Consider the following 25441-nt stretch of genomic DNA (forward strand, 5'->3'; position numbering starts at 1 on the left):
GGACTTCCACTCCGGGTCCTTTCTGTTTGGAAGGGAGGGCCTTCTGGGGTCCTTTAGCATGTCCATTTATCTGCACTGGTCTCTGCGCTGACTCGAGGATTCCCTTGTGTCCCTACCCCGATGTGATGAGGGAAGATCGGGCTTCTGCAACAGGTGTAATGTTAGGCCCCAACGGTGCAGATCTTTTATGAGCTCGGGGGAAAGTTCGCTTAAGGCCTTACTTCTTATGTGTAGGTACGCCTTAGCTCTGTGCTCGCGGTGGTAGGGTTCGACAAGTATCAAGTCGTCTGTTCTTAGATGTCAAAGCTTGTCGACTTTCCCCAGTATGTTTAGGACTGTTCTTCGATTCAGGTAACTGTTCTTTGCCGAGGTTTGTTCCAGTTTGAAGAGCGACGTCCTTGCCAGCTTTATTTCTTTTCTTAGGCAGGCTACCGTAGGTCTTTTAGCCTCATTTCGAGATGGAAGTCGTGGTCTGCCATGTCTGTAATTTCGATCTGGTCTCGGGTCACTAGTTCGTGGAGATTCATGAATAGATGTTTTTTGTGTTTTCTTTAGGTTTCTTAATGCCTCTAGTGCTACACTTGGATAATTCGAATAAGGCCGCTGGGTGTGATCTACGAAATCCTCGGCCTTGCGTTTATTTTCCACTTGGGGGAGATGCTCCACTTCTGTGATGAGTTTTTTCCGTTGTCTTTGGTGGTGCTCCTGTCTTTGGTGAAGGTGGCAAATTTGCTCCTGCAGCAACTAAGTGCTGTGATATATTCAACAATTCTGAGGAGGAGTCCGGGTCATCATTGGTTATCAGTATGATTGCGTTAGCTTGAGCAGGTGGCGTTTGCGTTTTGTTTTTGGGCCGTTGGATCGACCGGGAGTCCACCCCTTGATTGAGGCCTGGTGAAAGCAAAGGTTCTAATAGATTTTCTTGGGTGCGTAGGAGCACCATAGGTAAATTGCCCTTTTTGCGCTGCTTGGTACTCCCTGTGGATGTAGAAGCAATAGTCAGGGGAACAAGTTTTGAAGCTGGCTTTGAAGGCATTTTTGCAAATATTGGGGCCAAGTCTTTGATCTGCTCGCTCTGAATGATCTGCAAGTCTTTACTTATCGCCAATGCACTAATATGCCGTAAATTGGTTCTGCTCTTAAAATCTTCAGACAGCTTTTCTATTTTTTCTTCCGGTTTTGAGTATGCGTTGTTCGAGTTCTTTTCAGTGGCAGTTAGGTACCCTTCAATGAAGTCAGTTTGTCCTTCATTTCGGTGATCATTGTTGTATTATCTTTGAGGGCCTCGTGGATTGATTCATATAGCTTTCCGAAAGGGTTTAAAGCTATCGTGAATATTGACATAATAGACAATAGGTCTGTTTTTTTTTTTGAGGGGGGTGTCCTTTTCCGACGTAGTCGGTGTTTCACTTGGCCGTCTGTTTTTGAGGGACGTATTTTGGGCCTCTATCGCTTTGGCGCGGCGTAAATCTCTCAGAGAGCCTCCTTTCTGAGATAGAGGTGGAATCTTGACTGCTGTGTGGCCTTTCTTCCAACGTTCTACTCGAGTTCCCTTGAATATGTAGTCGGGTCCATGCATAGTGGTCTGCCTTGTGGGTGAGACGGTCTTGGTTGGACTTGTCTATTCCTGCACTAGCAGGAGATTTTGCGAGTACTATGGTAGGCCTCTGGTCCAAGCTCGGGCCATCTTTTAAGATTTCTCTTGTAATGGAACCGGCTCCCATTTCCGTGTTATGAGATTGCCTGTCTTCAATACGTGGGACTATTGGCAGTGGTGGTCTCTCTATCTCTGGTCTCGGAGTCGGGGCTGGGTCTGGTTTAGGAGGTGATTTGGAGCTTGAGGGATGCCCACGATGGTTTGAGTCCGTTTTGCGTGCTTTGGTCAGTGGAGAGTGGTCTTGTATAGCCTCTAGGATTTCTGCATCAGACAGCTCAGGCTCTTGGCCAAATTTTCTTTTGTGCTGTTTGATCAAATATTCTTTCAGGGAAGATGAGATCAGCGGAGCTAGGCAGCCCTTTTGGCCCCTCTGCGGTTTGAGGGTAGCTTTCCTCTGTTTCTTTAAGGGTAGCTTTCCCAGTGTTGTTTTTGGGTTGAGAGTTCCATTGCTAAACAGGATCTTAGGTGCCAGGATTATCTTCTTGGCTGGTACGCCAAGAGACTCTGAATTTCTCTGATGGACTTCACTTAGTTCTGAGAGGCTACCTGCGGTCAGATTTGGGTTTACAGTGTGGAGAGCCAAGCCCCGGTGAGGGTCTGCTCCTCCCCTGGCCACTGCGTCAGTCGCCGTCTGATCTAGGCAAACTCGAAGGTCAAGTTCTGGGTCATGATACGTGAAATTTGCCGCATGACTCCCTTTGCCCACAGAAGGCACATCCAGCTGGTCATTGGGTGAGAACACCTGGTCCTCAGTTTCAGTTTTGGTGTCCCAAAAGTCGTTAGCACTGATTTTCCGGGGGGGCGGGTTTCGACCTGTGGTGATACGCCCATTTTGGCAGGCCTGTGTGATGCGTTCGGCTGCGATGAATTTGGGCTGTAATCGATATTCCTCGGCTGTTGTTTGAGCCTCTTGTGTTGCCCAGTGGTGCGTCGTAGTCCATAGGATCCATCGGGTCCTCCTGGTCGCTGGTGTTGTCCGCCTGCGATGGCGAGTTAGGGAGTGCCGAAGAATGGAGCTGTGTATTTAAGTGAGGGCTTGTGCGCAGCTGATTTTCAGTCACCCCACCCGGGCTTTTAGATCCCTGCCGCGACCGTCCTCCGGCAGTCTCCGGCGAGGAATCGCTCGTCGAAACGGTAATCGGGCTGGGTGCTGGTAGGCGCGAGCATCTTGACGGTGAGTTGGTTGGATCGATCTCCTTTGCAGCAGGTAAGGCAACACCCTCCACCTCCTTTGGCCCTTGAGGGAGCTGCTTTGAATCCTTTAAGTCCTTTGACACACCTAGGCCCGCCGGCTGGGTCTGTGATTTCGGAGACTGTTGAGGTGCCGGAGGGAGGGTGCTAGCATTTGTAGGGCTTTCAAAGGCAGTAGTTGTGAGAGGACCTTTTCCAGTCTTGAGAATTTTCTCGTTCGCTTCGAGATGGTCTTGCTGGTCCAGCAGTAATTTACTGCTCCGTAGTCGCCGACTGATGTCGTCCTCACAGGGGGAAAAGTGGTGCCATGTATACGGGCGGATTGGAAGCGGGATACGATGAAAGATGAAAAGATGAAAATGCTGTCAGTTCCACGGGGACAGAACCTTGCCACTCCCAACTCCCGACAACCGCCACCAGACACAAGACACACTGCTTCGACACTGCGCCGTGCTCCGCGCCTGCGCTGTCTTTGTAGAAAAGTTCTGTGAAAATTAAAGGCGGACTGCAGGTCTGTGTAGAAAACTGAAGGTGGGTCCAACAGCGATCTGCCTTCACTCCTTCACAAGACACACTGCTTCGACACCGCGCCGCGCTCCGCGCCTGCGCTGTGTTTTTGTAGAAAATTTCTGTGAAAATCAAAGGCGGACTGCAGGTCCGTGTAGAAAACTGAAGGTGGGTCCAACAGCGGTCTGCCTTCACTCCTTCACAAGGCACACTGCTTCGCACACCGCACCTTCAGACCACCCTTCTCTGCGGACCCTGAAACCTTTGCCCACAACTATGATAAGGCTATTAAAGGGGCAGTTCAAGCAATTGCCCCACTCAAACTGCAAAAAGCCAAACATACCAGCCAAATTAATGCCTGGTTCACTGCCGACCTTCTGGAACTCCGAACGACGAAATGAGCAGCCCCATCCCTAAAGCAAACGACTGACACGGACGTAGCTAAATTAGATTCCAAAAACCTATCAAAAGAATACAAAAAAGCTGTCATTCTTGCTAAAGCCATCTCATTTGAAACTAGGATTCTGGAAGCTCAGTCCAACACCAAAGAGATTTTCTCCATTTTCAGAGACCTAGAGACTCCTACACCTCCTCCCCAGAACCTTTCTAAAAACAAAACCTTGTGTGACGAAATTCAAAATGCTATGTCATAAACGTTGAACACACTCCAAACTAAAATCCAGACAACCCGACAGAACCTTACGAACACGCCCACCCCCCTCTCTACCCAGTCACCAAATAGACACTGCCACCTCATTCTCTTTCAAAAGCATTGAAGAAAGACATGCTCAATATAATGACATCCATTAAGCCATCTAATTGCAAAGGAAACATCTGTCCTGCCGCCATCATTAAGGATTGCGCCAGCACCCTCACCCCATTTCTCTCTGCATTTGTCAACACCTCCTTTGCCACTGGAAAAGTCCTGTCCTGTCTTAAGGGAGCCTGGGTACGCCCCCTGATTAAAAAAAAAAAACACCCTGGACCCCACCTTTCCTAATAACTACAAACCCATTACAACAGTCCACTTTCTGCTAAAAATGTTGGACATAGCTGCCTACTTACAGGTGCAACAATTTATTGAGGACAGCAAACTCCTTGGGCTTCGCCAATCAGTCTTCTGCCCAGGACACGGTAATGAGACAGCCCTCCTTGACCTGAAAAACCAGATGGATGATGCTAGAGACTCTGGCAAACCTGCCCATCTCCTTCTCCTTGACCTATCAGTGGCATTTGACCTTGTAGATCACAAGGTCCTATGCAACCACTTAACTCCCATAGTCAAATATTTGAAGAATTCCTGATTTCTTTACTCAATAGGTGTTGCTTTTCCTTCTCGTCTCCTTTTCATCGAGTTCTCAACTGAGTTTTCTACGTAGGTATGAAATACTAACCATACTTGATCAGGCATGGTTCTATTTTCTTGTTGAATTCAATTGCAAGTTCATGGCATGTCTTCGCATATGACGGTTTCTGCAGTGCTTGCAATTCTGCCATTCCGTCAAGTATAGCTGCTAAATATGTTTTCTCTGGTACAGATAATCTGTCCTCAGTAACAAATGAAGAGATCTGTCATGTTGTTAGAAACCTCTCTATGTGGTTCCTCTTCCAGTAGCTTCAGCTTACTTTTGTTTGCAGCCAAAATCATTGTACCATCCAAGTTGAACATTGAAAAGGTACTGCAGAGAATTCGTAACTACGCAAGCATTCCTGTACATAAATGTCAGTTCGATTCGCGAACCAATCCACAAACGTGTGAACCAAGAATGATCTGCCTTCAACTGCTCTATGGTTTCTGATTCTTTTGTCTTAACAACTTTGCGTGCACGTTTACATAGCTGAAGGTTCTCTTTCTTCATTGGTGCCCACAGGCTAGAACTGTCTGATTCAATTTTGTCTTCTTTAAAACTGTTGTACATTTGGCAACCTTTATCTTCTGACATTCTTGATGTGTCCTTATGAATTTTGTTATCAAAAACTGCCTTTGTCGAGATGTTAGCCTTCTTTTCGATCATATTTCACAGGATAAATCAATGTTGTGATCAAGTTGTAGATCTGTCGAACATCTTCCTTTTGGCATGTTTCTTCGGATGCTGTTAGGTGGTGATTTTTAGACCATTCGTAGTCTGTGATTCCTACAATTATTCTGCTTCTGTAGGCCGCATGGACAGCTCAGGAGAGGCTAAAATTAATCTTGCTAGAACCTTTTTCTTTTGAGTAACATTAACCTGTTTCTTTTGAGTAACATTAACCACACCACCAAGTACTTTCATTGTCCTGTTTTGATGTTCCAGAGCTTCAACTGAACCTAAAGCACTTACTCCACCAGTCTTGGTGTTTGCTTTCAAGCTGTTTAATTTCTGCTAATAACCCATGCTATCATGCTTGTGTAGTTTGTCAAATTCAAGGTGAAAAAAAGTACTTAAACTCTTCAAGTAATGCAAGGTGTAAATCCCAGTTTGAGGTTCGGACGGATCTGATAAATAAAAACATTGTGTCCACCATATGAATGCACTGAAGAGCAACTCTGAGTGTTGATTTTTGTTAGGAAATGTTTTCTGAAGTCCAACTAAGTGCTTAGTAAAACCATTCATCTGAGGCAGTACAAGACTCCACTCTTAGTATAAGGCTGTCCCACCTGAGTTCATGGTACCGTAGACAGAGCAGCCAGGAGGGAGAGAGGGCCGTAGAATCAGTACACATGAAATTGTAATACAAATGGTCCAAAGAAACACTGAAACACTATGTATGTAAAAATGAATGATTTATTTAAATACAGGTAGGCCCAGATAAATCTAGGGGTAAATAAGTACTAACACATTATATGAAATCACAATTATAAAAACACAACACTATACTTGAAGGTACACAGATCAAAGTATAAACCTAATTTGGAATATCTAACAGTAGTTGCAGGGAAGTTAAAACCTTTTCATACACATTCAGTATAGGTCAGACCTATTCCTGGGGAGTAAAAACCAATGGTTTCTTCCAAAATTACATTCAGTAATGCAAGGGCAGTAGACCCTACCAGTGTACAGTGATTTTCAGTACAATCGTCAACTGGACAATATACTTTTTGTGAATAGTGGAACACTTATTCCAGGTACAGTATAAACCTTTAACTACTTTTACGATGACACACAGTTCTACTAGGTGAGTAAAACCTAAAGATGTAATATTCAATTACAGGTGCTTTTGAGATCAGTAAAACACAGATTGAGATAAGCAGTAACTCTGGTCACTTATTTTTGGATGGCACACAGCTAACTCAAGGTAAATAAAACCCATATACTTTTTAATCTCACAAGGAGTCCAGGTTCGATCTTTCCCAACTATACAAGTGATGTAGGACTTATAAGGGACAGTTAGAACCACAGACGCTGGGTTAGATAGCACCTGGAAAGTAACCCTAATGTTACACTTTACTGAATTATTCAGTTATTCCAGGTAGGCAACAACCTGATACATACTTATTCTGGAGAGGCTAAGAGCAAGTCAGGGGAAGCAAGACCCAGCTGGGGGACACTCATACAATTATCCTAACAGGACTAATCTGGTGATGCCAACATTTGGAGGAGACACTCATACAATTACCCTGCAGGAATAATCTGGTGGAACCAACACATTACTTTTGGGAAGAGGCACAACCTAATCACAGGTGAGTAATATACATTCACATCTACTTTATATTAGAATGGCAAAATTGTTTCTAAGGAAAGAAAGATGTTAACCATACTTTTTAGAACAGTGCATCAAACATCCAAAGTAAGAAAGAACTTTTGTAACGGTTCACTCTTAGAGTTAATTACTTGTAAAAGAGTTAGTTGGTAACTAACTTTTAAACACTTTTTTTCTTTTCTAGGCAAAAGGCCCAATCCCTTAAAAGTATTTCCCTTATTCTTGGAGCATGAGTGTTCTCAGTGGCAGAATTGGTCTGGTCCCTCTCAGCGTGCGTTTCTTGGTCCGACCACATGCTCCGACTACCGGTCCTGCCCTGACCTCTGATTATCCAGCCTGGACAACGAGGAACACTGTGTGTGTTTGGTGGGGCTCCATTAGCCTTTCCTGATCTCCGCAGTGATCCACCAGCTGGCTCTCGGTTCCTCCAGGGAGGATCTGGCAAAGTATCCAGTCCTTCTTCCCTTTTTTTCTTTGGCTCTGGTTCTAGTTGACTGCACCGCGTATGTCGGTTCTGCTGTAGGTTTTTGCCTTTTTGCCTGTGCTGCTTCGTGTCAGTGGTTGTATGGACTCCATCTAGGTAGCCCTCACTCTTCCTCATCAAGTATGGTCTGTGTGGATGGGGTCTTCTATCCTACATAAATACATAGGCGTGTGGGGGACCACAGAGGACTGAGCGGGGCAAGTGGAAAGAGGGGACAGTCATGGAGGGATGCATACCGCATTCACCAAAGATAGTTGTCAATGGTCCCATAGGTTTCCCTCTCCATAAGATCCACCCGTTGAGGACAATCCCCAAAGGGACGTTAGGTAGCGCCCTCATCTCCCTGGCCTCATGGGAAGGAGCTTCCCCATGGGAGCAGTGACAATACCCTTGGATTTGTCAGTTGTCAGCAGCACAATAGACAAATCTGCCTCTGACCAACTCTGAGGGAACGCAAGATCCGCCACACTCATCCATGTGTTTTATTATCTCTGTGGCTATCTGTGTCAAAAAAACAAAGGACTCTGGCGTAACCTTTAGAACCTCCCATGCTATGCAGTAATTGAATGTTGAATTTGATGTGGGTAGCTGTGTGCATTTTGAGCCCAATTGTCACTTGCAGGGCATTTTGCGGGAATGCCGTGTGGTAGAAGTGCTCGCATAGGAAGCTTGTCGTGGTGATAGCATTTCATATATAAATATCTGTGACCATTTATGAGCCATGTTCATTACATTGGTATCCCGCTTTTCCAAATTACTTTTCATATTAATCTGATCTTGAGAGCATCACCTGTAAAAAAGAACAACTTCCTTTGGAACAACATCTGCCAAATTCACTTCTTCAAAACTTCCAGTGAATTTCCATTTTTACAAGTTAGTACAGCGCTGTGTAAAATCATAGCTGCTTCAAGAAAGGTTCTCACATTTTTCTCAATATCCTGAAATTCTTCTGCAGGAGTGCAACTTCTGCTATTACTTTCAGTGATACTTGTTCATTTACCCTTTTGGGATTACTAAAAAATAATGTCATTACATTCAAGCTATTCTAGGAAACTTTTGATTTTTCTTGTTTTCATCTGTCATTCTTCTAAACCATTGTTAGCTGCATATTTTCCTGTAAAGTTTTCAATTTCCCCCATTGTTGTTAAGTTGCCTTCATGGTGAAAATAACTGATGTTACAAATTCAACATTTGTTGCTTCATAAGACTGTGAATTTGGCTGCATCTTTCTGCACTAAATGTCTATTCCAACATGGCTTGTGATATGCAGTATCCCTGCTTGAGGGTCTCCAGGATCTGTACAACAGTTCTACTGCTCTTTTCAAACAGATGCCTGCTGAATCCGTTGCCATCAAATATAACTGATTTCTTCTTTTTCCTTTATTTCTGTCATGGATAGGTATTTTTGATCTTGTAGTGTAGCTTTGTTCTACTTCATGGCTGGAGATAGACGGCTTTGGCTCACATAACTGCTGTCCATACAATCTTTTGCTTCCATCCATGTTTGCCTTATGAATACATTACTTGTAGCATTCCGAATACCATGATGCTTTTTCATTTTTCCGTTCTTCAGACGCTAAGTTGCCTAATCGTAGATTTATGTTCTAGTATTCTTTATTGTTCCACTCTGATCTCTTCTTAATACACTCTAAAACCTGTTCATAACATTTTGGATTAACAGGGGCGATTTCTTTCTTTATTGACATAAGTTACACTAGGAAAAGTATGTTATCCGTTTTATTTTTTTTGGCTTCAAGATTTTGAAAGCATTGATTTTACTGGAAGATGGAGTCAAATTACACACTTCAACTGATCTTAAATCATCTTCAAATGTTCTAGCCAATTTACAGAACCTGTAACAAAATGTAACAATCATGAAAAACAAACTGCGACAGAAACAATAAAAGATATCAAATTCTTTTAAGGTCCTTCCTTATTCAATTTTTATGGTGAACAAAAAAGGTCAGTAGAAAATATTTGATGGGATCACTCAGAAAGGAGTTATAGATGACATTGATTCATAAATTGTAGCGGTGGCCATTTTGGACATCACACAGGCCCTCTGCCACAAATTCAGACAACACACCTAATACGTGATTATATGCTTCATTTTCAATACACCCCGGGAATTCATAACTTTCCTCCATTCAAAATCCCACAGAATTAACTATGCCCCTCAACTAGCCGCCTGCTTTTTGCTAATTCTTATGGGAAAACTGATCAGTCCATAGGACTATCAGTACTGAGAGATTGTCTCTCTTAGGGAGTTTCTTGTATTGTTAAATTTGAGCACATCACATTAAAGTGAAGTGTGTTTAGGATACTTTGTTTCCTTGTAACATTTTCTGTAGTGACTTTTTGGTTACATTTATAATGTGCCTAATATGGGCTGATATATGTGTATATTTTTCTACAGTGTTTTATACTTTTTACTCATGCACCTTTGAATTGACTGAAAATGGCTACAAACGGTAGCTAGCACTCTAAGATGGCTGTGCCATGACTTGTTAGCCTGGAATTGCCATACATGGTGTTAGGGAGAATTCTCAGAAAGGTGCCACTTTCCTCTACCTTGGAGACCCCCAGCAACTTTGCTGGATTTTGAGGACTTGATTTTTTTTTACCTGGAGAGAGTGAGACCCTTTTTCCCACTCTCTCATGTATTTTAATGTTATTTTTATTTTTTCATGTATTTTTTTCTTTTTTGGTACTGTTTCTTTTGGTTGTGGAGTCTGACAAACTGCATAGACATCATCTTTTACTTTGTGTAACACAGCACCTTTAGTGCAGTGACACAGGGAAGTCTTAGATTTCCCAAGGTTTAACTACCTTCTCTGGGATGAACTACTGTTTCCCAGAGCAGTAAAGTGAAATTGACTTTACTTACATTTGTAACTTTCTAGACCCAGCACACACTATCTTACAATAGGGTGCTTGAGGGGTTACCTACTATCCCCTTTGTCTATCTTCTCAGGTAACATTTTTTTTTTTACCCATTCCTCACTGAATGGCTGGTGGCAGTGGTTTTGTTTTTACTTCCATGGTGTGAATTTACCGTGGGCTGCGTTCGCAGCTGCAGTAAAGCACCCAAGAGTGCCATTTGTGTCAAAATGGCCCGGTCTTCTTATTTTGCCATTTCTTTGTGGAAAGGTCCTTCTTGAGATTTACTCTGCACTCCAAACCAGGTTTGGTCCCTTTGTTTGTTTTGCCTTTGGCGGGATTCACGAGTGAAGCCTGCCTCTGGCTCCAGGGTGTCTGGGGTATACAGGAAGTGAGGAAGGTGCCCGAAACTCCCTGTGCTTAGTCTCCTAGCAGACCCAAATGCACTCTGTGATGATTGGCTGGCTGACTGTCCAGCAAGGACAGCCACCCTGCTGGGTGAGTGACAACTCGGCTGGAATGAATCAGAGAGAACTGTATAAAAGGCGATTCTTTTGGCTTGGAAGGCAGAGTCGACCACTGGACAAAGGAACCAAAGAAGCACTTGAAGAGGACGCCTGCTGCAACTCCTGGACCGTTGGTTTGCCTGGTGAAGCCCTGCTGCAGTGCCGAAACGCCAAGTTTGCATCGACAGAGAAGCCTCTGCAAGGACGACTTCTCCCCTTGTGTTGGTGGGACCAATCAACTCCAAGTAAGCCACCTAGACATCCATCTCAGAGCTGGTTGAATTTCCACAGTTGCTGTTGGAAACCGTAGGGCCAGGGAGAGGAACACCAATTTGTGTGTATTGCTTTTAAGTTGGCCAAGAGCTCCAGGAAGATCCTCCGGACTCCCAGGAAGCAGGACTGACTGAGCATGAGCCCCCTCAACAGAGTGAGGGACCCCAGAAGCAAGGAAAGTCCATCTCAACTGCCAGGAACCGCAGTGTTGCTATTTGCGGTAGATGCGAGGATCTGAAACGCTGAACATCCACTAAAAGTGAAGTTTGCCGGTTGCAAGTTTTGACCGTCCCAGTGCAGTGCAGGAGTCCCCTGACGTCCTCCCTCTTGTCCCCACACCAGAGGCCCAATAACAGTGAGATCTGCAGAGGAACAGAAGTCCTCTTCTGCATCTTTTCTTAATGTTAAAGGTACTGTACAAAGTCTAAGAACTTAACTCTTGTTGTAGAGTTGCTTGCATCTTCTAACAGCTTGTGGCCCTACATTGATTCATCTTTTTCTTGAAAGACTTCTGAAACATTGTGCAAAGACTTTCTTACCCATCTTCAAAGAAGTGCTTCAGCCCATACAGACGCTTGCCTATTGACTTTGGCTTAGACTGTTTTAACTGAATCACTCTTATTGGGGGATCTGAAAGTATTTGCCTGCTTAAGAACTATTTGTGATATCTTGTTTGCTCTAATAATCTTTCCCTTTTTACTTGTTCTTAACTAATTCTGAATGCCAACCGTAATACATTAATGTCAACAGCACCATAGCAATTGAAGTCACCTGAGGGTGTATGTCTCTGCTGTATGCCATCCCAAATGGGTATTTACTGATTCTGAACTAAGAGATTGTGCGATTTTGAAGTATATTTGTGTGGTGCTTTACAGTTCTCCCTTCTGAAGAAGGTTTATATTAACTGACTGGTAAATTAACAATTGTTTATCAAGAAACCCTGTGTGTAAGTGTTTGCTTGAATACTTGTCACTGTGAACCTCTGTGTAACTCCCCTATAGCTCACATTGACCCCTCTTGAGATGAGCCTGGCTACTCGTCCACACTACCAACCTGTGTAGTACAGACTTATAGCAAAGGTTGGGTTACTACTGCCAGGAGGTCAGGGTTGTTGTAGTGCATCCTAAGGGTACTGCATACAATCTTGCCTAACACATCGGAAGCCGTTTGCCAGAAAGAACTGCTGCTTTCCTGGGCAAAGTGGTGGTTTGTGTGTGAGCCGGGATTTTCTGGGGCTGTCTGGTCCCAGTACACCACCTGATGTCTGTCACTGGGCAGATGTTGTGGCCAGTACATATCCATGATTGGATAGCAACTGCCAGTTTTAATGGGTGTAGAACCTTACCGTTGTTGGACCTGGGTGAGCTAATACCGCTATGAAGAAGAGCAGCCCTTTGATGACTGAAACAACCCTTGCTGCTGACCAGCACCAACTGCAGTGAAGCCCTGTTCAGTGCTTCGACTACTGGAACGGTAGGAACAACCTGTCTGGACCCCTGCTCAAGGATCATGCTTTCTGACCTTTTGGAAGTGCCCCAGTACCAACCTGTGGACTGATACGTTCTCTCCTGTGTTACCTCTGTGCAGCGGTCGCTGTTCTGAGTGCATCCTTGAAGCTTGGATGATCTTCAATTTGTACTATAAGATACCTACTCAGCCTTTTTGCATCAAAGGAAACCATGCAGAACCTGCTCCTTTGCAAATCCATTGAAGATCATCTTTTGCCACCTGATCGTGGTGACTCCCGTTGCATTCAATCTTCTTCGCATCCTAGAGATGTCCCAAGGTCACCTGCTCTTCAAAAGCCTGTCTTTTCTTCATTTGGTTGTTCAGCTGGAAGGTGCCTGGAACCAAGATTGAAGCACTGCAACTGACCAAAACTAAATCTAGTGACTGAAAGTGACCTCTGCACCTGCGGTCCTTGGGCCTTCCTTGACCGGACCAAGCACAGAAAATTGTGTGCCCAACGGATTGTGGAACCTTAGCAATAGTCTCTAGAGAAATTTGAGTTAGAGGGGAGGGGCAGGCTGGTAAATTAACATACCTGTTTTTTCACTTTTTCCTGAATTTGGTAGGTGTTGGCCTGGTCAAGGATTCCTTCCGAGGCCTATTCTAGAGAGTGGGATTTAGTGAGTTTATTTACCTGAACTTTACTTTCCTTTTTGAACTTTTTATCACAACCACTGCCATTGTCCAATCGCTTAGTAAACCTACCTGAAAAGTATAACTTTGAAACTGATGACTTTTAGGTCACAAGGCCCCAAACCATCTTGGGCTGGATTTACTAAGTCTTGGGGAATCTGTTCTATGGTTATTCTAAAGTATCTTTATTGAATTTCATGCATCCGAGTGCTTACCTGTGTTAGACTGGTTGGAGAATCATATGCTTTCTTTCTTCTCTTAACCATGAATGTATATATCTGTTTATGGTAAGTGTGTGACAATATTTGCCTAGAGGTTTTACTTGCTTAGTGTGTATTTTATGCCTAATAAATAATTTGCATATTTTTGTACCCATGCTTAACAGGAATTTTTGGTGGTGGTGTTTGTTGACTCATTTTAGCCCTAGATCACTCTCTCAGCGCCCTTGAGGTCTAGCCTTGCTGCTCTGCTACCTTACCTTGATTGGCTTTGGCCAGATCTCAGTGTCTCCTTCTCCACCATAATAGGTTGGCCTCCCAGAAATGCACCTCCAGGGTTGATTTTTGAAATCCATCTTAACAATGTGTGATGATGGCCCCTCGTCTCTTGTGGTGGCCATGGGGGCCAAGTGCTGCCTATGGATGTAATGCAGGACTTGAGGTTTGTGTGGGGTCTAGCCCTCAGCACCCCCTCAACACCAGTGTCAAGCACTTGTTGCATGGATCCTGCCCAGATCTCTGGCCTTTGAAATAAGAATGCAAGCCCACAGTAATGGAACATGTTATGTTTGCTAAGGTCTGTGAAATTGTATTAGTAACATTGGGGATCACTCTTATCCAGATTATAATGGCAATGCTGTTCACTTGGACATTGGGACTTTGCTGTCAGAGTGTCACGTGCCACACTCCCCATCGGCCCGCTCCCTTCTCCTCACCTGGGGGTTGCTGTACGTCCTGACGCTTCTACCCAAGGTGGTGCTGGAGCGTGGGCCTTTGGGTGCAGTGAGGAGCGCAACCGTCTCCCGTTCACGAACAGACTGCTGTCCGTGCCCGATTTTGCTCTGGGCACCAACTTCGCTACGGTGCGCATGTGCATGGGACCGGCTCCGGTATCCGCGCATCCGCACTCTGGAGGGTGTCCTGGTTTGCCGCTGCAACCCTTTCCCGCATCCCAAGCCTTGCTCCCATACCTTAGGCTCCATAAAAGCATCCTGGGGACACAAACCTATGTGTCTTAACAGTCTGGATTCGTTGTTAGTTTCCCCTGACCATCTTGTCCATGCCTGACCCTCGACCTTTCTGATCTTTCTCTTGGTCTCACTCCCTCTGGTCAGGGACTTACCCTGCTGCTTCTTGCATTCTGGCTCCCAGGTTCGCTTCAACGGTCGTCCTCGTCCTCCAGCTGTTACCGGCCCAGTCGCTGGCCTCATTTGCTTGTCCTTCTGGTCAGATCATGTTCTGGGTTCTGCCGCTCTGGTCTACCTTGTGTGTTCCTGTGCCTACCTTGAATCATCTGCTTCTATGAACCTGTTTGGAATTCACTTTCTCTATGGATTATCCTGCCTTCCTGACATCCTGAACATCTTGGCTTCCTCTGGTCAGTGCTTGCAGTGTCCCCTCATGCTAAGTCGGCCGTGATGTGGGGAGTGGGCCTGACAACATCCTGTCTCACCTCAGGGAGGGTGTTCGGTCTGCTTTCTGCCACTCTTCAGCAACTAGTCAAACTGGATCCGGTATCCCAGAGCATTTGACAGATTTCAGGTACGAGCTCAGAGCTCCAAAGCTTCAGTGTATGTGTGGAATGCAATCAGAATGCACGATGGCAGATTCCTTTGAAATAGCCTTGGTCCAGCGGATGTGAGAGAAACTTGTCCCTCCACTAAGAATTACTGATCTGAAATGCATATTCTAATACAGCCAATCCCGCAGAGAGTGAAAGTCGCACCCACCTACAGACCCTCATGAGGCACCCAGCCCTCAGGGAACGACGGACCATATATAATGCTTCTGCAAGAGAAGCAGGAGTGTGGGAGTTTGGCAAAGCAGAGAGCAGAGATGTATTGATGGGCTGAGGAGGTCGAGGGAGGAAAGTGCAAGGAGAGGGGCAGGTGAGGTGGAGTGTGAAGCAAAGCCGCTGTAGTAAAACGAGGGAGTAAGGTTTGGAGAGGAGGTGAAAGGCACAGAGGAGTGGAAGGGAGGTAGCGAGATCTGAGGAGGTGCTTGAACCAATGAAGTCCTGTTCCTGAAGAAGTAGCGAGAGGCTCTATAGGCACGAGTTACCATCTTGGCTAAGAGGAGAGTGAGAGTGTATTGGGGGCAGAACTAGAACTAGGACCCTGGATAAGGGAAGTAGCCCCTTAAGTGGTCTGTAAGCCCTCTGAACCTGCTTGGTCTGTAGGTTTGCTGACTGGAACCTGCTGTAGGACGTTGAAGTTAAACAGGGGCCTAAACCACAATCTCCTCAATCCCTGATAACCAGGAAGACAAGATAACCGCTAAAGAAATAACCAGGACTGAGTATTGCTGGATAGCAGTTAAGACTATTCATTTCACACAAACATTGAAGATCACGCATAAAGACTGCTATTCTGACTCTAGGAACCTTTGGTTTGCGGCTTCGTTCTGGCCCCAATTCCTGTTTGTCTTAATAGAAAATGTCTTCAAACCTCAAATTTGACATGCGCTTTTGTCTGCAACCTTCTGCTGCCCCAGATGTTATAGACTAAGATGCCCATGATCCCTCACCATTGACTTCAGGTTAGGCCTGATTGGAGTTGTAGTCCAAAACATCTGAAGAATCAAAGGTTGCATACACCTGAGCTAGTGCCTAATGCGCAGACCCAGCACCTTTGTGACAGATGCTTCAGAATTGTTGATTTTTCCCTGGGCAACCTGCTATACAATTGGTTTTTAGCCGGACTGCACCATTGAAGAGGGAGGGACTAGCCACATGCACATCATTGGGATTACTCAGCATGAACAGCTAGGTCATATCATTTCTGTATGGGGACACTTGTCTTTTATGACTCCTCTGAATCTTGATAATTTGCATAGCATCCGTGTCTCTATTGTCCATTACGGGTTGCTTATAGGGACCTAGCCATTCTCAAACTAGCTACATTCGTAACGGCTACGAAATACACACATGCATTGTCCAACTCCTTTATCACTTCTCAATCCTCCAGACTACGGTCTTGCAAAGGGCATTCAACCTCACAGCGCTTAGACGCCATACCAATGGCCGGAGGCACTATACAAATACCATATAACATAACATTACACACGCAACGCGTCATGTTTCATCGTGGTTTGAATGGCTGCTCAGCCATTTATTAATTCAAAACATTTTCATCCATCAGTTTTCGGTAATACAAAGTCACCCCTAAGTGTCATAGTTATGCCCAGACAGTCCCAAGCTACAAGTCACTGATCATGCTTAGCACGGCTAAAACCAATATGGTGTTGCTTGTGATCTCGTGCAGAAGGGATGTGAACTATCTGCCAAGTCTACACTCATCATGCATTATTTGTGTATGGCTTTCCCCCTTCTGTAATGGCACAGTAGACTGAGCACTATGGTTTGTTAGCCTCCCCGAAGAATTTGCAAGTCACATTATGATTGATTCAGTACTTTTCCATCCCTCACTGATTATTCTTCCAAAAATGTCAGACCCTAACCATGGGAGACTTAGGGACCCTAAGAAGCCGCATCAGACTCACATGTGTGAGGGGTCAGAAATGCGAGACGGACACAAAGTTGTAGTTTTATCAATGTTTGCCATTATAAAGAGTGGTGTGATGATCGCCTATCTGTTCCTATCCGAAACGAGGATGTTCCTATCTAGTAAACGAAAACTAAAGAAAGATGACATAGGGCCTCATAACGAGTGCGGCGGTAAGGGGTTAATGCACCGGTAAGGATGCCGGTGCCGTTAACCCCCTACCGCCGCATTCCGAGGTCCCTTAGCGGGTCCCACTAGGGCCAGCTGGTTTTACCAGCCGCCCTTAGCAGGAGCCGCTAAGGGACCGGGGAGCTAAAAACGGGCCTGCTATTTGCGGGCCCTTTTATTAGCTCCTTCCCCATTCCCATTGAGCCCTATGGGGGCTCGAATGGGAATGGGGAATGGTTTTCAGAATGGGGACTTACCGGGTCCTCCAAGGTTGGAATGTCCCAGTAAGTCCCCATTCCGACTACCCGGACCCGGACATGACTTTGGAGGCAGCCATGGTGCTAGTAGACCGGTATGTAGACCACCATGGTGCTGCTGTGGACCGGTAACCCGGTTGACCTCTCTTCCATACCTGCCACCTCTCTGGAGCGCCACTGGCTCTGTTGGGTTTCTGCGTCCTCCGGCACCTCTGAGCGACTTGCGTCAGGTCGGGAGCACGTTTCCCACACAGCTGGGCTTCTCTCCCTGCTTTTCACCATGAGACTGCTTCCTGCTGCATGTACTCTGCAAAACCACACGCCTTCTTTTCCTGCGTCGTCTGCCTCATGCCTGGCCCTTGGAAGAAGACATATCGCTACTCCCCACAAACAACTCCAAACCTGGTTCACAAATCATACTCCTAGGAGACTTTAACTTAGGGCTATTTGACACTAAAGATGCCAATGTACTAGTTATCAGCAACAGTATTGCTGAATTAGGCTTTAGGCTTCACTCAACGGCTCTCACAACCTACTCACATCAAAGGCAGACGGTTAGATTGGATCGCAGAATCAAACTGCAATATTAACATCCTATCTAACCAACCTGGCGCCTGGACAGATCAGCATGTCATCCTCTTCCAAAAGGACACTATCCTGAACCCTGACAAATTACTGGCTCCTCCTAGACTAGCCAGAAATACGCAGAATATAACAGCTTACAAGTTACTACCACTTCTTCAACCCCTCATGAACTCCTCCACTGCCAATGAGTACAAAGATGACACTACTGATCTTGTTGACCTTTATAATGCAACTATACTAGACGCTATCAACAAGATAGCACCACAAAAATTGCGCAAAGCCAAACCCGCGCCCATTTGAACACATGGTTTACCCCTCTCCTAATACCCTTGCGTAAAAATAAAAGAACTGCGGAAACTACATGGAAAAACCTCCCCTCAATCTCCAACAAAGAAATCTTCAAACTTAACACTCGAACCGACAGACTAGAGCAGCTCACTCTAATTGCCTTATCATACCTACGTTCAAACTACAAAAGGCAGGTGGTAGAAGCTTCCCGGTTCTAGCAGCCAAAACCTGGAATGCCTTACCCTCTAGTATCAGACTGGAACCTTCCTACCATAAATTCCGAAATGCCGCCAACGTCTGGCTCATCATGAACGAAAACTAACCTCCTTCACTGTCTCCGCTTCCCCTTGTATATATGCTTTTCTTTTTACTATATTTTACCCATGCAAATTACATATATGTGTAAATGTAAATTTTATCAAGCAAATGTCAAAGTATGTACAAATATTCTTTATGTAACTGTGTAAATATGTAACTGCAAGTAATGTGCCCAGATGCCTGAGGGCTAGGCGTGCTATATAAATAAAATATAAATAAAATACAATACAATTCTGCTGACACCCGCACCTCTGCTTCAGCTCCTACTGCTTCAGTTTTTCTATTGACTGCTTCTGCCTCTGCTATTCCTTCCTTCAGCTGTAGCTCATTCCCCGGTTTAAATGTGCCGCTCAGGAGCCTAGACGTCAAACTAGACCGCTCATTCCCTTCAGCAGCACCTTTTGATCCTCATTGAATCTCTGTCCCTCTTCCTCATCCCAGTACCACAGGCATTATTGATCTTGAAGTCCATAGTGGCTTTGGCTCTTTCATGCCTCTTTTTAATTCTGATTGATTTGTGCACTGAAGGTTATCAGAGGTCAGAGATGTTACGTGAATGACATATGATTTAGCATTGGGGTTAGGATTAAGACAGAATCATGATAATTAGAAGTCACATTAGATTCCTGAATTCCAAGTGTATAAAACATACTCTGTCTAGGTGACATTTCATAGAATGTTCTTTGGGTTTTCTCATGGGAGGGACTTGTGCAGTGACCACATGCCATTAAATACTTGCAAATTATAGGATTCTGATCCTCACAAGAAGATAAATACTGCATCTCTCCCAAGTGAATCAACGCTTCCCCCTGACCGCTATCTCCTCCTATATGATCCTTCCTTATAATGCTAACCCCAAGATCAGGATTCCCCCGGCCAAATGGGAGGAGATTTTAGGCTGGGGTCCATTGATGACTCTGCAGGATTCCTCACAAATCCTAGTGTGGTCTTGCATTAGGCTCAGCAGGCAAAGAGCTGGTAAACCAGTAAGGAAAAAGCAAGTTAAATCTGGGCCTCATGACCGATATAGTTTAAGACTTCACATCATGTCCATAATACTTTATTTTATCTTAACCTTCATGCTAACCCTTACTATAGCTACACCCACATCCTGTAAACCTGACCCTAACTCTTACCCTCAAGTTACCACTGATCTTTTAACTTGGCTAAAACAAATCTCGACTAACATATACTTTAAAACTGACCCTAATATAACCCTAACTTTGACCTTGATCACAGAACCTAATTCAGTGAGATGGATTGTCACTGATTTTGTTTTGCAATAAAATTATTTAAAAATATAATGTTTTAGTAGTGTAAAGGGTATGATGTGTTTACCATTGAAAATATTTGCCCTAAAACGTGCATTCCACGTTTTAGCTTTTTCATGTTTATAAACGCTTATTTTTTTTTTTTACCAAAGGTATTATGCGTGTACTTTCAGTGCTACTGTGACTTTGAGGAAATTTATGCTTCAACAAATGATTCAACCAAAAATTATTTCTGTAGTAATTAATTAGACGAATGACCCATATCATTTAATAGTTTAGATCACTGTATAATAATAAGTTGATATTGCTTGCCTTCATCTGTTAGTCTTGCTCTCCATAGGATTCCGGTTGAATGCCTCATCCTGGCCGATGTTCCTTCTGAAGACTCTGAATGGGGTTGAGATGGCACCAGCTAAGATATTTCATAAGGTAAAGCACTTAAGCTTTCAGGACAATTTAGGCAACACAAATGTCTTTTTTTTTTCAGGGCATCTGCCAGTAAATTATAGGAACTTCTGTTATACAAATGAATTCTGAAATTTCTGTATGACCAAAAGGGAAATGTTATGAGATTACCATGGGACTTTGAACTGATCACCACCTTGTATATGGTTTTATTGGATGTAACAATGGACTGTTGGATGTGGTGACGTGACCCCCCCCCTCTCCACCACCTCCCCTAACGTCATTGTTTTTCAGTATTTGTGTCTCGTTACAAATCTAGTAAAACACCATGGACATGCATAATATATTAGTGAACTGTTCACATTTGAATTGGTCATTTTTAACATAATGTATGTAATTGGTGACACATGCTTCTTTTTTTTTTTATCTAACCCGAACTACCCTCCCTATTAAAAGAAACAAAGTCTAGCAGTAGAAGTCGGTTTACTTTCATGCTGAATTGTGAAACAATGGTTTGCAAAATTTCTGAAAGAGACTAGCGCTACAATTGTACTTAGTTCAGGTATTCAAATCCTTGACAAACCACTGCTTCCAAAGTAGGTTTACAGTAGAAATCAGTTATACTTTCCCATGCTTTGTGTCAGAACCTCACAATGCCCCACAATTTATTACCCTCTTAAGAATGTTTACATCATTGCATTTGAAGTAGGAATTTATCGGCTCTGAGACTACGTTTCCAGGGATCTCAGAGGGTCCATGTTGTCAATGAAAGGGAGAGTAAGCTGAATTATGGTTGGAGATTATAGCGGTAAATCCTCTAAATTAAGTCAAATGTTCTTAAACCTTTCAAAACATTCTGTGCCCGGGCTCTTTTTGATGATATGATAATATTGCTTTTATTTCTGTTCTGCGCAGTATGCCATTGTAATTACTGTAATGTTACACCGCAAAGATTAGTGCATCTAACTTTGAAACAGGCAATTCCTGACCCTACCAGATCCTGCAAGATTTATTCTTTGCCACTAGCTCTTGAACCAGTATCTAGGTTTATACTGAATGCTAATTGTGTACTGTTATGAATCAAAGGAATTGGTCCCTTTTCCCTAAGGGGGTGCCCCCCACCCCTCTTGTGAGGCTGGGAAGGTGAGCCTGCTTCGCAATGCCCTCTCTAGGGATCGAGGCAAGTGGGACCTCACCGGAAGAGACTGCCATTTTTGAGGACAAGGACTCCTGTTACTGTGAGGAACTCCTGTTACCAGCAAACATAATGGCATACATGGGACTGCCAAAACTTGGCAAGTAGAAAGACTGGGCCAAAGAAGAGGTGGAGGATGCTATTCTTCAGGAGAAAGAGAAAATCTCTTTAAGGAAAGGTAACCAATCCACTGGGATGAGGGGATTAAAATGAGAACCCATCCTGTAGAGAACAAAGATGACGAAGGAGAGAGCAGTGTGTCTCCATGCGATCGAAGCGCCCTGCTGAGGTAAGCCCGGGAAGAGGCAGAGCTATTGTGGGATGCGGAATCCACAATTCCAAACTTGCTGGGAAGCACAAAGCCAAACACTGAACGGCCAGCGTACCTGAGAGAAGAATTGATAATGGCGTGACCCTAAGAGAATCCGGGTCGGCAGCTGGCCGTCACAACAACACTGAGACCATCCACGGTTACCAGTGACGCGCTGTCATGACCGCAGCCTCCAAGGAGTCAGGTTTAGCCCAACTGCCTCGGAAGCTGGGTCACAACTTCATTTCCAGGCACCCATCGGCTCCCATAGGGGCCTTATGGACCTTGTCCTGGCGCCAGTGGCGCCAGGCTCATAAGGGGACCCAGTCCCAGCACAGGACGTGCCGGGCTCATGATGTAAGGAATGGTGCTTGGGTGGACCTACCTGCTGCAGACCATGCTGCTCACTCACCTGCAGGATGAAATCCTCATCCATCCATGGCTGGAACTACTTTACCTTCTGGGTGTGGCCAGCACCACTCCCTGGGACTGGATACTGGAACTATTCTGGAAGCTGGGACTTCTTACTTCTATTCTGGAAGCTGTGGAAGGAGACACCTAAGCACTCCAGCAAGCTATTTAAACCACGCCCGATCAGAGCAACATGCTTCGCGTTATTCTGCAATAGCAGCAGGACGCTCACCGTGTCAGCTCCAGAGAATCTTCAACTTATGCATCTGGGGAAGAGAAATCCGCAATCTTACCTTCCGAAATACCATCTTCGTCTCCAGCAGCATCTGAAAAGGGAAAAGAACACCACGTTAGCACGAGATAAAAACCAGCGCAGCACTTACCCAGACCATCGGTGCATCTCATGCCACGGGCTGCAGCTTTCCATTGTTCCGGCACCCTATGGAAGCAAAGACATTGGTTAGTAAACCTCCGTGAAACATTCCTTGCCTGCGCTGCATTCTTCTTGCCTCCGCCGACGCTGCTACTCGCATCTGCAAAACAAAAGGACATCATTAAGAAATACAAAACTCCATCTATATGCACGTGTTTTGGGCAGCGCTCATCTTTCTCACTCCTCGGTGCATTCCTCGACATCCATTTTTCTACCCAGCTGCTTCTGCGACCTGAAAAAGGAAAAGAGACATTAAGAAGTGCTTTTAACTTCGAATTGACATTTTCTACTTACTTGCCTGCAATACCTTCGCCATTCCATCGCTCTCCGGATCTCCATATTCAAGCAACCGCCGTTCGTGCTGCTAACAACGGCCTAGCTCCAAATCTTCATCCTCTGCAACCAAGAGGCTGGACAATTAACCAGTGAAGTAACTGGCTTCGGCGCCCCTGCACAGACGCAGGATGGAGAGCTCCGCTTTCACCTACATAAGGTGAGCACATTTAGCCTACGAACTACTTGGGAGTACCAGGAAGGGGAGGCAGCTTACCCAGTCAGGCTTATATATCCATATTAACCCCTTGCTCTCATAATTGCAGACACCTCACCCTTCAGATCAAGATCTCAGTGAGGAAAGGGCCTTTCCAGGGTGGCATTCGAGGCCTGCGCGTGACCCTAGAAGACTCCGAGAACCCCCAGCCCAGACCTGCGCCTCCGAGGGATTCAGGTGAGCGTTACACGCGGCTCCCTGGTGAGAATCAGCACAAGGACCGCAGGCGAGCGACGTCAAGAAAGCTAACTCGTAAATGCAGCGAAGAAGTGGAACCGACGCCAGACCCGTAGGAGTCCTAGGACCATTTCCTAAGAAAAAGGAAGGTAGCAGGGGACCGGGGAGGCACAGGAAGAATAACAAAGAGAATAATACAGAACAAATAGCTAATCGCCATACAAATAAAGAGTCACTATATTAGAACGGTGTTGAAATAAACAGGAAACCAATATCGCTCATTGAAGAAGAGTTGAATACAAGCCAATTATCATTGTTAAATATGAACTGTGATATCGCGCTCATTTTGCATTTAATTATTGTTTTATGTGTGCATTTTTGCAGAGCCTTACCCAGTGGCTGTGTATGTGTGTGTTATTGGGGATAAACTGCTTCACAAAAAAGGCATTTGGAAGCCTTTCTTACTTTTTTCACCCATTGTCTTGCCATTCCAAGATGGCCACTCTCACCCATGCACTTAGTGTCTGGGGCTCTTCCTTGCTGTGGCTTTTGATTGGCTGTAGCTCTACATTTCTCAGCCTACTGCAAGCCGGTAGGCTTGGCTGACCCTCCTCACAAGACCCACTCCTAAGGCCCCTGTCTGCTCCCTGTCCGCTGTCTGGCCGGGTCTTGGCGGGGCTCTGGGGATCCTCTACTATACCCCCGCACATACACATGGAGGTTGAGGAAACCACCACGTTCCCTGGACACAGAGCAACAATTGGACTGGTCAGCTCCTTTGACCAGCTCTCAAATCCTTTGACCTGCACCTGGTCTGGCTACCTCTCTCTTTACCAGAGCTGTTCTTCATCTTATCTAGCCCTGTCAATAATCAATTGTCACCTGCGCTGTCCTAAAGTCGAATTTAGCCTGTCTAGTGTGCTGTATTTCACTTGCCCTACTGGATAACCGATTTTGTTTGTGCTTGCGGCTGTTTTGTGATCCCACAAGGTGCACATCCCTCTGTCTCACCCCCTTCCCTCCTCCACCAAGTGCATCAGGGCTCAGCGTGGCAGGTGCCCCCCCACCCTTTTCTGCATACCATGTCGCTATCTATCTCTCTTATCCTCTCCATCTGTTTCACAATCATCTATCCTTCTATCACTAAATCTGTCCAGAAGAAACTTGACACCCGAGCTCCAACCCATGCCCTCCTATTGCTGACACCTATGTCAAGGGACTGTCACTGACATCCTCTTCTTCGTAAACTCACCTGACCTATGGACTCGCAACATGGTCGTCTTCTCGCTCCTATCGCCTCTTCCCCCATCAATGGTGGCACTCTCTGGGAGGTCTTCCTTGACCACTTTGCCATTTCCAGAGTCATCATTAAAGTCTATCTCAACGGAACCATCATGGTTCAGGGTCCTCAACCCAACCTTCTCCTCTTTGATAGGCTCCTCCCTCGCCTCTCTAATCTCACCTCCCCTCCAGCCAGGCTCACTTGCCCACTGTGCCTTCCTCCTCCTCTATGCAGGCCCCCTCGCCCACTATGGCACCCTTGTCTGCCGTGACTCCTCCTCCATCCAATATCTCTCTGGCCCTCTTGCCACCCTCAAGTGAGCGTGGGGGACCACTGTCCCATACACCCCTCCCCCTGTGGAGACCTTTAAAGATGGCAGCCTACTCCACATTGCCACCCTTAACACTCGCTCTGCTGTTAAGCACAACTGATATCTGCAACCTTCTCGGACTCATGGATCTTGATGTTCTTGCCATCACTGAAACATGGTTCAAAAACAACTGTCACAAGCTTTGACACTCTCCTCCCTGAAGGCTACAAAATCCTTTCTGCACCCAGGCTGTAGAAGGCAGGTGGTGGAATAGCGCTGATTTTCCCTGAATGGATACCAGTGTCTGTTATCGCTATTCAGCCCTACTCCTCTTTCGAGTGCCTAGTCTGCAGGCTCTCACTCTCTCCTAAATTTTCTCTCCTCATGGTTACCTTCTATCGGCCTCCTGGACAGCTCACACTCTTCCTCTCGGAATGGG

The 25441-nt window shown here is 45.3% G+C and overlaps 1 protein-coding gene across 4 annotated transcripts in view; it reads left to right on the forward strand.

The window, feature by feature from the left end:
* Positions 1-25441, forward strand: part of SCMH1 (Scm polycomb group protein homolog 1) — a 1232539-nt gene that overhangs the window by 293396 nt on the left and 913702 nt on the right. For all 4 annotated transcript variants that reach the window (XR_011279630.1, XM_069623049.1, XM_069623050.1 and 1 more), the window contains one exon: positions 20270-20358. Coding sequence is in view for 3 of the 4 variants with exons in the window: in XM_069623049.1 (XP_069479150.1) it covers positions 20270-20358 (89 nt within the window). In the remaining variant the exon portion in view is untranslated. The remainder of the gene's footprint in view (positions 1-20269; positions 20359-25441) is intronic.

Source organism: Ambystoma mexicanum, chromosome 11, assembly GCF_040938575.1.
Source record: "Ambystoma mexicanum isolate Mex_15411 chromosome 11, UKY_AmexF1_1, whole genome shotgun sequence".
Classification (NCBI taxonomy): Eukaryota; Metazoa; Chordata; class Amphibia; order Caudata; family Ambystomatidae; genus Ambystoma; species Ambystoma mexicanum.